The 16,127-nt window shown below is 42.2% G+C and overlaps 1 protein-coding gene across 3 annotated transcripts in view; it reads left to right on the forward strand.

Annotated features, from left to right (window-relative positions):
* The window catches only part of LOC117154831 (neo-calmodulin), an 85,040-nt gene that overhangs the window by 40,960 nt on the left and 27,953 nt on the right, over nucleotides 1–16,127 (forward strand). Inside the window, exons 1-2 of one of the 3 annotated variants that reach the window (XM_033330167.2) lie at nucleotides 5,646–6,658; nucleotides 11,743–11,784. The exons of 1 other annotated variant lie outside the window; for it this stretch is intronic. In XM_033330167.2, the coding sequence (XP_033186058.1) occupies nucleotides 6,572–6,658; nucleotides 11,743–11,784 (129 nt within the window). In that variant the 5' untranslated portion in view covers nucleotides 5,646–6,571. Of the gene's footprint in view, nucleotides 1–5,645; nucleotides 6,659–11,742; nucleotides 11,785–16,127 lie in introns of those variants that run through there. One more of the 3 variants, XM_033330169.2, reaches the window with a different exon arrangement.

The raw sequence follows: 16,127 nt of genomic DNA on the forward strand, positions 1-16,127 counted from the left end.
AGGTGGGCGCAGCATGGGAGTGATCAATACTACCTCCACACCAACTTCCCACGGGAGTAACAAAGATGGACCGGGACGCACGAAAGATAGGATTTCGGGAAAGGATTCTCTCCAGTGACCGTTTTCCGCGTAAGTCGATTCCGAACTGCGAAAGCTTAATGAAAGCGCTACAGATTGATAATTCGAGCAATGTTAATGGAAGTTTCGCCATCCTTGGCTTCCGATAACCAACCCTGCGTTTAGACGCTCTAACGAACTCCAACTACGTGACCCCATCGATGCCCCGAAGCTCTGACAGATAATCTTCACTATGCACGTTATGAAACGCTGAGCGTACCGCAACTTTGACTATACGATTTATACTGTTTCGTATTTATTAAGATAGCCAATGTTGTTGATCGCGTTTGGCCAATATCAATCCTTTGCATTCGGAATTTTAGCTCTGCAGACAGGATTTTTCCAACGTTATAAATGGCAGTGTTATAAACGTATATTACAAAATTACCAACCACGAAATCTGTATTCGAAGATATTTCCGTTTTCTGAAGAATATTTTCCCATGATTATTTTATTCTACGATTACGATTATAGAAAGAGAACAAACATCAAATTATATATGAAGCAATTCAACCTTGATTTCCTCGATAAGAAATTCATGGGACGTTTTATGCTAGGAAATAATTAATCAATTTTGAATGTGCCCACGGATGAATTTTTCCCGGATATTCGATAAATCCTCCCTTGTAAATCCTGCTTTTAATTAGAAAGTTAATGGGAGGGAATTCTACAACGTTTCTCGTTCCCGGTAAAGAATTAATATCGGTTTATAGTACTGGAAACTCGTACGTGGATGCTTAAGCGGAAGATAGCTGCGCACAGAATACCGAGAATACGGCCTACATCCGCACAATTTCTAGGAAGATGGATTGGATGAAACGTTAAGCCATCTCGTACGGGTGTAGCTCGTCTGCAGCGAAAAATCTATTGCAACGACGAGTCCCGGCGGGAGACGAAGCCAAGGATCGCAGTAACGAGGAATTTTAATCACCGGTACATCACAGCGGAAGGTGAAGACCCGTGTCCTGCAATTTGATTCGCTGGTGGCAGCGGGTCTGGCGGATCGAAGCCAGGGACACGGCGTGGCCATTGGGCTACGCAGAGATCTAGAATGATAAAGCGAGTTAAAAAGGAAGGACAGAGTGGACGTGTATCCAGAACGATGTAGCCGCGATCCGTTCGGTCGTGCGTGACTAGGGGCTGTTAACCTAAACAACGAGCCACGCCACCGATAGCCTAGTGACTCCATTTCTCTGCATACCAGCAACGTGCATACACACTTGCTGTTTCATCGCCAGACATACGGACGCCTGAAAAACAAACTGAAACATCCATCGAACATCGGGTTCGATTCTATTTTTACAACGATAGGTTTATAACTGCTGGTGCAGGTTAATGGGCACGACAATTTGCGATGTAAACGCGACGTAGAAAGGATGGTAACGTCCGCTACCGTTTATCCGATGTCACGCCCTTCCGATCTCGGTCACCATTCACGTTACTCGCAGGATAGACTATCGCGCTCTCCTATTTTATAGATGATCCTCTTACTGGTTAATTTAAAAGCGTTGCAATAGGATGATATCGCGATAGTCAAAGTATTAGAAATTAGAACAAGCACCGTGCTGTGTGCACGTTTCGTGTACTTTCATAAATTTCGTATGTGCAACCTGCGCGTCTTCGTAGTATTAAGCTTTAGATAGAAATTAACAAGGACTCTTTGGAAGAGCTGTTGAAAATTAATTAGTTGATTAATTAATACCAGTATAGAGATCGTTATAGTTGCCTGATGGAATTATCAGCATTGTCTTTGACTTAACTGAAAGGATCATTGTCTGTACTTTCCTTTCGATTTCTTCGCGAATTGTCAGTCTTATTTAACGCGACGCTCGGTCTCGAATGCACGCGAACAACGCGACACTGACAGACGTTAATCCAGTTTCCGCGGCTTCTCGTCCGATTGACATTGCATCAGTAGTCGTTTAATCGAGTTTTAAGCTTCCGCCGGAGGCGAGGCCGGAACGTCAGCCACGACACACAAGCCTGAAACGAGCGGCTCGTGACAGGAGTAGCAACTAATTGTAAATTCAGTCTGTATCGTTCGGACGAGATAACACGGCAATACGTTCTCATTAGAAGCACATTGAGGTATCGCGAAACACGTTGATTTCTCACTGTGTTCGTTTTTACCCCTCAGGACACACTGTCGAAACTTTTCGAATGATAAATCAAAAGCCTCGCGATAGGAGATGCGGGGACGTCGATCACGTTTATCGGCGTTCGCGTAAACAGCATTGAACCGTCTTCTTTTACAAAGAAATATATCGTTGTTTTATTTTGCGTGAAGTAGGCCACACTGTTAGATTAATCTTTCCTCGTGGACGTGTCGTTCGTTCAAAATCGACATAATTTTTCGTTCGTTGAAAACGAGACTCCCATTCGAGATGCGCATAATCTTCGGAATTGCTGGAAGATCCCTGTGCATCGAGAGTTCGTTATCGACGATTCGATTTCGCGGCTGGTCGCTCGCATTTATCGTATCGGTTCCCTCATTTTGGCTGTCGAATTTTTCGTGGACGTCATCGAACGGAATGACCCGGATACGATCTAGTTAGGAGGGGAGCAAAAATCGGCAATGGATCGGAAGGAATTGTTGGCGAGATTCGTCCGATACGTTTCCAGGAGACGTAAAAGGATGAAATCCGTTGTTTTGATTTCGAGAGGAAAATGACTCTCGTCCAGGTCGATACACGCATCCGATTAAAATCGTTCGCTTCCCCGAGAACCTGTTAGCCCTGGACAAGCAGAAATTGCAATTTTTCACTGAAACTGATCCTCGAGAAATCTCATTGGAGTTTCAATGGGCTGCTCTTATCGACGTTATTACTCTGTCGTTCGAACTATCGTTACCATCTGCCGTTTCATCGGGGGAAATCGAATCTCTTTCTTCTCCACGATAAACTTCGTCGAAACTAAAAAAAAAAAAAAAAAAAAAAAGAAACGAGAAAACTTGCTGGAAAAAATAACGCGGAAGAAAATGATGGGAATATTCCTGAATGTTCTCTTTTTTTTTTAATCACTGGAAGAACGATTCGTCTGTTTGAAATACAGCCGAAATTTTCTTTTTATAAAAGGTGGAAGCATATTTTTTTTGTGAAACATGTCGTACACGTTGTCGATATTGACGTGTCATACAGGACAGAAATCGGATCAGATACGATTCGCGGAAACACGTTCGCGCGTGTCTGATTTTAGATTACAATGGCCCAATCGATAAAGGATATAATTTATTTAACCGTTACACGTGCACCGAGTAACCGTGACTACGAATTAAACGAACATTGTATACGCGATCTCGACAAAATTCGTTGCAGTTATTTCGCTCGGAATATTCTATAGAAAATTCGATAGGTTCTGTGCAGCTGGGTTTGCACGCGGAATCGATTAAGTAGATTCAGACGTACGTTGCACGGCCACACCTCGAAAGGTAATCTGTAACAGCACACCGTTGGATAGCACTTTTTAACGGGACTTTTTACGTTATTCCTCAGGTACTATATCATCTCGTTATAATCGTAAGAGGTCGTACTTTGAGCTTTCTGCTTTCTTATCTCGACGCCATTCAATTCTATCCTCGTCATTAGCTGATGTATTATCGTACGTACTTTTTAAAACGTTTGTCGCTTCGCGCCAATATCGCATCTCGTTATTTAACGTAACGCGAAACGTTGTTTGAGAAATCTTCTGCAATAAGTGATCATCAAGGAATACGTATATATAATAGATCACGAAAGTACTTGAACGTTTCTAAAAACGTTTTTACGGATACATGGAATTTCATGGAAATTAATTCCAAGTGGAACGATATCGAGCGCCGAATTTTCAAGGTAAAATGATTTACCATCGGTGGGCCCTGCTTTAGGCACGAATAACGCGACCCGTTGCATCGATTTAAACTTGCTCCATTTTCGTGGCATGTTTTGCTCGAGATGTGAATTTATCGTGGAATTTTCATCTCGTTAGAGCAAAACGCAAATTACGCGAACCGGACGATTTAAACGCGATACCTCGGAATCGTGGAACAGGAGTCATGTATCACTCGTAGAATCCCGGAGACGAAGAAGTATTCGCTGTCCATCAGGAAACGGTCGGAAGACACGCGTCACGAGAAGAAATACGAGAGCAATTTTTGGCCTTATCCTGTCGTCGACAAATTTAGGCAAACCTATAATTAAAATACCATGTTTCGTACCTTTACATTCTTGGGACTTATTCAGAGAATTTCTAAATCACTTAATCGGTATCGTCTGTGCTTAAATTTCTTCTCGCCTATATCCGCTATGTTTCTCTTACTTTGGCTATTTAGCTATTTCTAGCACTCGTGTTATTTTAATTTTTCCATTGCAGTTGTTCTTATTAATACCAAACTTCGAGCCAGATCTTAAGAAAACTTCTCCAAGTTGTGCATTTAATTTGTACGAAAAGATTTCAATAGGAGTTAGGTTAGAGAATTACGAAAGTTCGAAGAATAATTATAAAAGTATGATTTTTAATTCATCGCGTGCCTCTCGTTAGCCTTACAAATGAATTTAAATGAAAAAACCACTATGTATTCTGATACTTACGAGCAGAAGTGTACGGATTTTTCTAGCGAGTTTTCCTCTGTAAATAACTGGATAAATTATACGCAGTGTAATGCCCCGCCATTATCATGCAAAGGAAAATATTTTATACTCTTACGACGAGTGGGCTTTTGGTATGAGCCGAATTCTTTTTACGGCAAAAGGGTCGAAAGCGCGCGCAAGATTTACGCAAGTGGCTGACGCTACGTTTTTCCACGGAATCTTTATGTTCGTGTAAAACGCGGAAGCATACGGTGTGAAAAGGTTTCGTTCGAGCTCTCCTCGATTTCCTTTTTTTGCCTTTCACGTTCCCCTGCGAAATCTATCGAGGCGTTAGGCGAACGAATTTAATTAGAAAAGTTTCGCGGTTCAGGGCAAACGCAAACACGGCCCATTCTACTTTCGTTTCTCGTCATCTCCAATAGGGCTTGTCGACGCCTCTTCAAAAACTCGCTTTGCTGAAGAGTCGAGCCGTTCTTTTTCGTTATATGGTGGTTCGAGCGTTTTGCCTGCAAAAACGAACAACCGTGCAGGTGAAGAGATCATCGTTTGTACGTGGTCTGATCAAAAAGCTTTCTGAGCTTTGTGTATAAATCGTTTATCACGAACGTTAATTGCAATTACACTGGGCCACTTTCGATGAAACAGCTAGCTGTAATTATTTCGATATTTTATAATCATTTGTTGATTGTATTTAGTCCTTGAGCCATATCGAGGCTAACGTCCACTGGCAACAAATCAGAGAGAAAGTTAAGTCCTTTTTTAAGACATAATTTCCGGTTATTTTAGACGGGCGACCGCGCGAAAATAGCCCGACGAAATGACCGACAAGATGATGGCGGGTGTTTAATTATTCAAACGGGCAGGCTGTGCACCTCGTTACTTGGGTTTGAAAACATCGTTCGAGGATCGATCGAGACACGTAGGCGAGTCGTCCGCAACGAACCTGTTTCTTTTCAGATCCATGGCCATAATTATAGCAACTAATGACAGATCGATCGAGCCATGAGGACGCATCAGTTGCGGCTCGTGTCGCCTGGTATGTAGTCGTTTAGAGGAGAATAATACGCGCAAGAAGAAAAGGAAACAGAAGAAGAAAGAAGTGGAAGATAGAGATAGCGTAACGTTGCGTATATTTATCGAAGAAACGTCGCGTATATTTATCGAAGAAACGTCGTGTACGAAGAATCCACCGGAAATAACGGTGACATCGCGACAGGCAAATGTCCTCGTCGAGCTTCCGCGAGAGCCCGTCGACGAGCTACTCACGAGAAGCGACAGGAAACAGAGACACCGACGGCGACGCCAGGCGTCGCTACACCGCACGGTCAATTTCACGATAAAACTCCAAAGACGAGGAAGCTGAATCTAGTCAATCCGCGATAACCCCTGGCTGTGTTTATCCTCAAAATCGTAAACGATAGTGTTCAGCGATCTTTTCGCCTTCTCGAGACCGGTCGCGTGTGAAACCAGTCGAAGAAAAATCGAAACCGGGCAAGAAGCGAGTAGAATAAGCAAAGGGAAGAATCAACAACAAGGACGCCCGGCCCGAGAAGACGACGTCAATATTAGTTATAGTCTAGTGATATATACGAGGAGAGAAGGGAAGGAGAGTCATGTAGATATCGCGTAGTACAAACGTAGCGAATTTCAATTCACGTATACATATTCATACGTATGTCGTGTCGATTAAATCGTAGTGGTAAATTCTCGTTAATTCAACGATAATCCGTGTGATGAAAAAAAGCAATAAAAATAAAAAGGGAATTTAATTCGTAAGTACGAGGACTGGTGTTCGGCTGTGCATTATCGCGTGTGATCAATCGTTGAGCACGAGTTTCGTGTTCCTTATTCGAAATTGCTAAAGGGACGGAAGAAAGTGCATCGGCAGAATGGCGTTCGCTGCGGCGAGAATGATCCTGAAAGACAAGCGGCGGAAGGCCAGCAAGGAAGACTTCGCGCCAAGAAATAGGAGCAAGGTAATATCCACGTGATCCTATCGTTGCAGTTTATCCTTAATTACGTAATTGAAATACATCTGATCAGAGATAAACGTGTGTTCAGGAACTTTGGACGGTAGTATACATATGTACGTAACAAGCTGATGGCACAAGATCGAATCAAATAATCAGAACCTTTTTGTCCAAAGAATCGCAATCGAATCTTTTGCAGTTTGGAAGAGAATAATCAGCGAAATGTAAAGCTTCGGATTTCGCATGTCATATTTCGCACTCGAGCCACATATCGTCCGCATGAATCTCGTCATTGCGTATTACCTGAATACAATTGACGATAGAAAGTAGCGAGAAAGCAAAGCAAACATTGAAAACACAGGGAAAACGTAGCGAACAGTGCGAAAGAATTGCGAGCATAGGGTGCATACCAACGAAGTCGACCGTGTATCAAATTCGCGACGTTTAGTTGAAATGTTTCTCATTTCTCCGAGCTTTTCGCGTCATTCCTGGTGAAACGATACGCGGTTAGAACAGCAAAGAGAAAATTTAGGCGAATGAGATAAAACAGTAGGCCTCGCGTCGGAGGAAAAATTACAGACGAATTTAAAGAAAAAATCTTATCGAACGTTATCGTCTTTGGCACGTAGATGCGGCCAAATGGCGGTCTCCGTCTAACCGTTCAAAGTTCAGCCGCAACCAATGGGCATTGGATAGAGTCAGAGCCAAGCAGGAGAACGATAAGAAAGTTCATTACGAGGTTGTGTCCTATCGAGGACCGGAAATTAAATCCGCCCTTTGCCGGACGACGAACTTTTCCTAAACCCGTTGTTCAAGTGCTCTTCCCTTCGAATATACTCGACCTTTTTCCGCTTCCTGCTGTCGCCGCTAATTAAGAGCCTATCGACGACTGGCAGCGTTATGCCAATCATTTGTAAGTTTGTCGAAAAATCGGCAGTCGACACGAAACACAAAACGCGATTTCTTCACTGTCCGATCTACAGACATCTGTGGCTCCTAGTATTCTTAACCCTTGACCGATATCGTTGCAGTAAAGTACTTATTTTTCAAGTGTTTCATTTTCTCGAACTATATCTAAAATGATATATATTTTGATATTAAATAATGTAAATTGTAATTACTTATATGAGCCAAGGATAACAGTTAAGGGTTGAACTTGACGCAGACGAGTGGATTTTCCGTGTTTCAACGGTCCATTGCAATTATATCGTGCGCTGACGATGAAGTACGTTTGTCTATAAAAACCATACAGGAAAGACATGTCGCTAATTTCTTAATTCTCAGTTTGTAGACAACTCGGAAGAGTTTAGATCAAAATGCTACCAGTACGAATACTTTTCGTAGCCACCGTGTATTTATATGTAGGTGCACGACTGTCGCGCATCTGTTAACGGGCATCATTTTGTCACTTCGAGCGCATTGCTTATCTTCCAATAACCGTGCGTGCTCGCACAAGAGGAAAGCCGCTCGTCTGCATCAGGCCTTATCGGAGTTTCTCCGCATGACTTTTTGGTGGATTAGCCAGCGTATCCTCTTGAAAACGCTAAGCCCTAAAGCCTTCAACAACGTGTAAACCAGGCTGGCATATCTCGACGGGGTGGCGTCTTCCATTTTATCTCGTTTATGTCTCGTTTACGTTACTAGGTCGTTTTGCTCGCCGTAACTTACTGTCGTTCGTGTTATCGGCTTGTAGAAACTCTATATGCGCGCTATACATACGTATTTTCCCACTGTCGGGATCCCACGCGTCTATTTTCAAAGAAGCAACGCGAACAAATTATCGAGCGGCTCGCATAGAAGCGAACGTAAAATGAGACGTCGTTAATAATTCAATTATTTAACAACGTTGCCGGCGATACATTTATTCGCAGCAGCTCGTGTCGGACACGGCACGTAGCACGCGCCACAAATTATTCCCTAGTTGCGTAATTGTTTTGCAAATTTTCGCTCGGCTCATCCGTGAAAATATTCCGCGTGTCCATCGCTGACTCCCACGGCGAATATCCAATTATCGAACATTTACGGCTGACTGGAATTCTAATGATCTATGGACTTCGGTGGGCTATGATTGTTGAACAACTCCGAGCTGTCTCGAAGTTAAACGAGTTTCACGTATGAGCTTCTCGTGAATAATTAAGAATAATTAACACTTTCACGTCCGGTTGCACCAACGTGTTGTCAAATGCAGACCGAATGGTAATGTCCGGTGATATCACGCGCAAGTCGCTCGTTACGTAAAGTATACTTGAAATTTTTTACTAAGCGAACATCGGCTACTGATTGAAGTTATCAGTAGATTTACGCGAAAAGCAGAGTGTTAAGAAATCTTTGCAAAGGATACACTGAAAATGTCGTTTACGAGAATAACGAATATAGTGTGCATCAGAGTAACAAAGTAGCCCAAGACATTTTGTTCCAGCACCAAATGAATACTATTAGAAATCGATAGTATCGTGGGTCGGTTTTTTTCACGTTTGCTCCCTTTTTAATAAAACTTCAAACGGCACGTGTATATAAAGTTATTCTTTTATTTATTTATTTTCTTAATTAAAATGTATCGACGAAGTTTAATAAAAGACTAATAAAACTCGGCACATGTCAAAATGCTTCTCGACCGTACGATTCGACATGACGTTATTAATCAGCGCATTTCAATTTTCCGATAATTAAGCGAATATTAATTACGTGATGTTCGTAAGATCTAGTCAGGTTGAATCTTAAAGCGTTCAATGTCAATCGTCTCTACTTACCAGACGAATAACCATCACGCACGACCCTTTCTATCAGAACTTTAATTGGAACAACTTTGAAAAAGATTTGAGTAATTGCTCTTTGATCGGTCACACTCGTCGAATATAACTCGTGCTCGAGAACGAGTTCGACTTTGTGCTTTTGAAACTGGCTACGTAACCCGAAATCATTAAAAATTAATCTTGTACAGACCACTCCGATAATTTTATGGATAAATGTGAAATCCTTTTATGAATATTTTAATCGTTACACAATGAACACTGGCACGATTTTTTTCGTGTAAATATTTTCGTGCAGACACGTTTATTACTTTTTAAATTACATTTGTTATTATTCTATGAAACTATATGTACGATTTCATTGTTTTACGAAACTTAGATATTACGTAGAAATAAGAAATCTTTTCAATCTACCCTTCGTCTTATCGCTGTGAAATAAAATATTCGACGTTCGTGACGATAATGATCGAACCTTCGCGAGATAAAAATTAAAACAAACGAATGGCGATGTTTGCGGAATGAGGAAACGAAGAGCGAGAAAGAAGGAAAAATGAAACTACGATTTTCACAGAGTTAATAAGCGTGTAAAGATACGAACGTTAAAATCTCATTCGTCGTTTCGTTACTAGGACAGATGGGGCAGATTAATTGCGTTTCGACGATCCAATTAACTCATTTGACAGGACACTATTTTAAAAAGGTATTCTGAAGGTTTCATATCGAGCAGAAATGCAATCGAGAGCTCTGTAAAACCAGCAAATTAAGTCTTTCACCAGTCGCGCGTACCGCCTCGTTACCTTTGACGAACGAAACCGCTGTCCAATTAAAACGACAATGCCAACTCTCGAGCAACCGAGTAAGTCGCGGCAACGAAACGTTGCCTTTCTTCTTATTTCGCTTTTTCTTTTCCGAGACGAGAGAAACTATTGCTCATAACTGTCCACGAAAAATACGTGCATACTATCTGCGATTTATATTCGCAGCGTAAGTTGCCACGAAGCAAGTACAGACAAATTCATAGAAAATTTAATCTTCTACCGTCCTTTTTTATTCGCCGTATTCTTTGATTCGATATTAATTAAAATTCTTTTAGACGCCCCTTTTGGACTATAAAGTGAAAGATCCGTCCGATCGAAAACATTTGCACGCCACTAGAGCGATATGATATACATATCGTAACGTTTTACATCGTAAAAGATATTTGGAGTTAAATTAATACTGTTGAGTTTGGTCGAGAACTTATTATCAAGGACGGTATAATTATCAGAATTGGGATCGGTCGCAAGGCACGTATTAAGCTAATTGGCCCGTAAACATCGAGGAAACTGGCAGGAAGAAACGCGTGCGACAGTTTTCACAAGTTTGAGATTCATGCGGAGAACGCGGCAGTGGTGAAAACGCTGCAAGTACGCGGCAAGTTTAATCTGCACACGTTTCACGAAACGATCGACACGAACCACTTACTTTCTATTTTTTCACGAGATACTATCTTTCTCGCTTCTCCTAAACGCTTTGATTGTACAGAAAAACGAGCTACATATGACTGTGAAAAACACGAAAACTGGCCTCGTAATTGTTCAACACTGAGAACCCACGCTATGCTGTCGTATATGTTCAGTGTGCACTGCTGTTAATACGCTGTACTACCATGATACCGTGTTTGCGAATTTGACAAATGTCCACGAGCTCAGTTCACGTAATTGTACCAGCAGGGAAGATTCCATTTCGAGAAATAACTTTATACCTTTTATATGGAATGTCTTATTTCAATCTATAATCACAAATTACTCCTAAATTATTTGATGTATGGAAAAACGATCGAATGCTTTCGAGAAGACACAATCTGCTGCAATTAGTTTTAATTTTATTTATATGACTATTATATGGCTTCTATGTGACCATTTACAAAAATAACACCAGATCGTATCTTCTTCGAAACCAATTAATTTTTCTTGGGACCATTTTTTGGACGCAACAAGCAATTCACCAGTAATTTGTAATTACAGATTATTCGGTATATTACAAGAGACATCCTGAAAAGTTTAGCTCTGTCACAAAGACATCTTCCCTGCTTGCACGTCGAACCAAAGATTTTTATCGTAACAACGTTCTTTCCCCTGTCTAGGTGTAACGCAACAAACTGACCCAAAAGTATACGCGCGTACCCGTAACTCTGCAAATTGTCACAGTCATACTCTTATTCTACTCTCTATACCATTCCATGTTATATGTAACCACCTTACTATTCTATGTATCTATATTCTATAGCATATCTCTATTTGTACTTTTCCAACTGCAGTGTGTGGTGATTGGTGACCTGTACTGTACTTGTGTTTACAGGCCCGCAGCGCCAGTACAAGTAGCTTTAGAAGCCTGAGCCAGGTACATACCAAAATGACATAATCCACATATAGCTGAGAAATTAGTTAATTACTAGCTATTACTTTTAGCTGGAAATAGCTAGACACTTAGAATCTAGACACTACATGCTCGTGCGTAGATGCGTAGAGTGCGCGCGATCCTCGCGTTCCAATTTCGTGGAACACGACGATTAAACTGTCCAGTTTACATTCTATTACTACGATCATGATCATCGTCGTACCGATTAACGTTTACAGCGAGACGAATAAACGCGTGGTCGGCCCTAGTTGCGCGATTAATCGACTATAAACGAACGCTTTACTACGGGACAGTGTAAACATTAGGCTGGACTATGACATGGTTTAAAGACCCTTCTAATCACATTTTCCAGATAAATATCCAACTTTAGTACACGGTCATGTATGGTACATGCATGTTGACGGTTTGTTTTGTCTTCCTACACACAGAGCCGCAGGAATGGTGAATGAAGCTTGCCGCCCACACGCACACCCTTTCTATACTTATTACGTATATGTATATATATGATACTCCTCACCGAACACCACTCAGTAGATCATGCATGTCTAACTCGCCTGCCTTAGCGTAGGTCACTGATCTATTCGTGCATCCCCTCTCTTTCTTAATCTCTCTTTCTCTTTCACTTTCTCATTCTTTTCCTTCTTCTTCTTCTTCTTCTTGACACAATTCGCCGGGAGATCTTTATAAAAGGAGTTAACGTAAGTACATAGAGGAGAAAAAAAAAGGAATAATCCGATCGGTATTGCGACATGACTGTGCAACGGCGCTCGATTTGCAAGTAGAATTGGATGTTTCTCGACGAACGCGAGTTTCAACTTCTCAGACTCTGCGTCGCCTTGCTCAATACGGACGACTCGAGTCGGCGACGCGGAGTGTGTTAGGTCGTGAACATACGGCAAGCAGTGAACGGCGAGATTGGCATTTGGAACATCGGCATTAACTGTGCCATTACTTGTTTCGTCGCTCCGTATGTTCGCGGCCTTATTCGCGACGCATCGTGATTTACACGCCGCGTTAATCCCGTAGTATGAGCTCGTTACTTCCCCGAGAGCGAAGTTTAAAACAATTGCTCTGATGGCGGAGCAATTACATAATTTTTCTCGAAAGACTCTTTCGATGTTCTCGAGTAGATTGAGAGCTCGGAGAACAAAGAAACCGGGGACGTAAGTCTTTGACTAACGCCTTTTACTCTCATTCCCAGTCGCTCTTTTGGCTCGTAATTTATTCTTGCCTCGACTTTCAGTCATGAGTCGGTCCGCCCGTAGCGTTTCTCTTCGACTTTGCATATTAATCACGCGAACCGCGCCTCTTCGAGCTATTTAAACGGGAATCGTTTTATCTCGGAAATACTGGACTGCAATGCGAGCGACGGGGCGTGGTGCCACGGCTGCGCTTTTCGACGCGAATCGAATCTTCGCGAGATACCTGGTCGCTCCATTTCGAATGGGAAACGACTCTTCACAATTTGGAATCTGAAACTCTTGCTGCTGAAACTGAGAGAAGAATATCGACAAACCGCTTAAAGCGGAACAAGGGTATACCGTCGATGGTGTCATCGATATTTGTCGGTGCATTTCATGGCTCATCCACGGCTGGGCCGATCTATCGTTTCCGTGAAGCCTGAAACCGGCAGGGCAACGAATTCCTTTCGCCCGATAAAATATACGGGTGCCGGTGTCGTTCGAACAAACCCATTTTCACGAGAGAGCGGGAAGAGATCTCTTTTGGAAACAAATGGCCCGAAAAAGCCCCGGCATCGTAGATTAAGAGAAGAAAATCGGGTGAATGGCATCTTAGGTCCCTCGTTCGGAGCACCCTTCTCGACAAGTAGTCGTCTCGGATATAAAAGCAATAAGAGTTGGCGGCAAGAGTCTTTGAATGTAGCCGGGAAGGCAGTAGGTTTGGGTTGAGGATGGTTCGGGTTGAGAAGGACGATCGATAGCTTGCCTGCACCCTCGTCGTCGGTGTTGTCGTGGCCATTCCTTAATTATTAATTGCATTCACCTACTTCTAGTTGCTGTATCGTAAGTGCAGTGACACGTTCCAAGGTCACGAATCCCCATGTTTATTCACTCGATTCCCCTCCTCTCTTCGTCTGTTCGTACAAGCCTTTACACTTACCTCCGACGTTGTCGCGCGGTATTTGCGCGCTTCTTGTCGATGCTCATCGCTTCAACCTCATTGAACATTCTAACGATAGACATATATATATATAAGCGTTATATAAAGTGTTTCGAAATTTGATTGAAACAGTTACGAGACACGAGTCGTGATTATTATAGTGTTCACTTATATGAATGAAGCAACGAACAGAGTTCAAGCAGTACTCTCGTAACTTCTAGAATATGTACATTTTCAGATTGCTTTCAAACTTAATTAGTATAACCGTGATAGTCGAATCTCGTTATAGCGCTAATGAAATATCAAACTGTTTCGTATAACGCGCATAATACACACGTTCGTAAAAGATTTCTAGAACTGTTAGGATAATTTCACGAGCCACTGTAAATCCGACATACTCGACGATTACTGTAACGCTCCCGCTAAGTGTTCCAAAATATTGAAACGCGTTTCTGGAAATTCATTCTACGTTGCTCCAACGTTGCTTCCCTCTATAATTTTGATAAACCAAACGTACAGCCGTGAGTTGGCACCTGCTGTACACCGGGGCTGTTCCCTCGGGAATATGTCGAATACCCATCACTCTCGATGACACGCGTCAATCTATCGATACGATTTAATCGACTGCTACTCTTCACGCCTCGATGACTGCTCACCCGTGAACGCTGGCTACAAAAATGTTCTTTCACGTTGAAATAGTACACGTCGTTCGGCGAGCAGCGACGTGGAAAAGTCGTATAAAACACTGAAAATAGAAACGTAACGGCGTCCGAGGTATACGAACACAATCTAGGTCGCACTTATTGTAATTGCTCTTCAGGGTTACATTATATTTTTCCTTTTGTTGCCCCGTGTAACGAGACTCGGCGCTTTTTCGCAGCAAAACGCGCTGCAAACGATTTTCACGTGAACTTTAAACGTTCACAAGCGCTTTCAACGACCGCCTTTAACTTCGGTTAACCTCGAAAAAATGTACGCAAACGTAGTACAGTCGACTTGACCAAAATTTCGCTTTAGGAGAACTGATTTAGGAGAATACTTATTAAAGAAACGATCAATTAACTAGAAACTAGAAGAAATTGTAACATCTTTGTTGAAACATTTTTATTCCTGTTTCGTATCAACCCTATGTGCGCAAACTGAATTGTTTATGTCCACGTTTAAGCTTTTACCGTTTTAGGGTTTGAAAAAGTCAGAGAAAATGGGTGTACACTGATTCGATATTTTACTGAATCGTGCAACCAATTTTCAGTCAAATATTAAGGAGGTTTCTCAGAAAGAGACAAAGATTCGAGAATGAAATTTCTGTGGGTTGCCTATACGAAGGGTCCAGAATAAAAATCCGGATAACCAAACCTCCACTGTAGCTCCGCCTTGTTTGACTTGCTTTTGAACCACCTTCGATGCCCGTCGATACATCTGCATCGCTCCTTTGAATCTTCGATATATTTTTACGCGACCTACCAATCCTCCGGATCAGCTACTAGCTAGGTTATAGCTTTTCAAGGACGGTTGCAGTCGGCCCCAATTATTGATCCTTTGAAAGCGGCTTCCGGGTCTCGCTCGCAAACACTCGGACAAAACTTGAGTGGGTGAAACAGCCGGGGCCGGACCTGGAGCCGTGGTGGAGTCCTGTGTGGAGAGAGGAACGAGAGAGCCGACTAAAATGGAAGGAAGGAAGTCGAAGGGGCAAAAGCTGAAAGCGGAGCATGAGTGACGGGTGGCAATGGGTGTCTCTGAACGTTCTCAGCGGATCCTCGACTCCTCGCTCTCACGCTTTTCCCAATCTTTTGAAGACAATTCTGACTTCCAGATCTCGAGATCGATCGTTCAGAATTGCTCTGTCAAGAAACCAGATTATCTTCGTTGTTCTGACGTCTATAACCTCAGTTTCCATTGGTTTGTCTTGATGCCTATTACATTGGCTTTCTTAATGAGAAACTATCGAGGATTATGATAATACGGTGGCTCGTAATAAAAACGATCTTCGTCAATTACGTAACGCTTTCTGGTTATCAGAAATAGGACATACGGTGGGATCTATCTATATCCTGACTTATTGTCGAACGAAAATTAACTGGTTTTATACAAACAACCTTCAAAGTTGCTTCCTATCGTAATAGCTTTTTTTCAAATGAACAGAGTTATTCCTACTGGTAAGATAGTTATTTTAAAGTATACGGAATCGATGTTTTCTTAAGCGT

The sequence above is a fragment of the Bombus vancouverensis genome, chromosome 11 (assembly GCF_051014615.1).
Source record: "Bombus vancouverensis nearcticus chromosome 11, iyBomVanc1_principal, whole genome shotgun sequence".
Taxonomy (NCBI): Eukaryota; Metazoa; Arthropoda; class Insecta; order Hymenoptera; family Apidae; genus Bombus; species Bombus vancouverensis.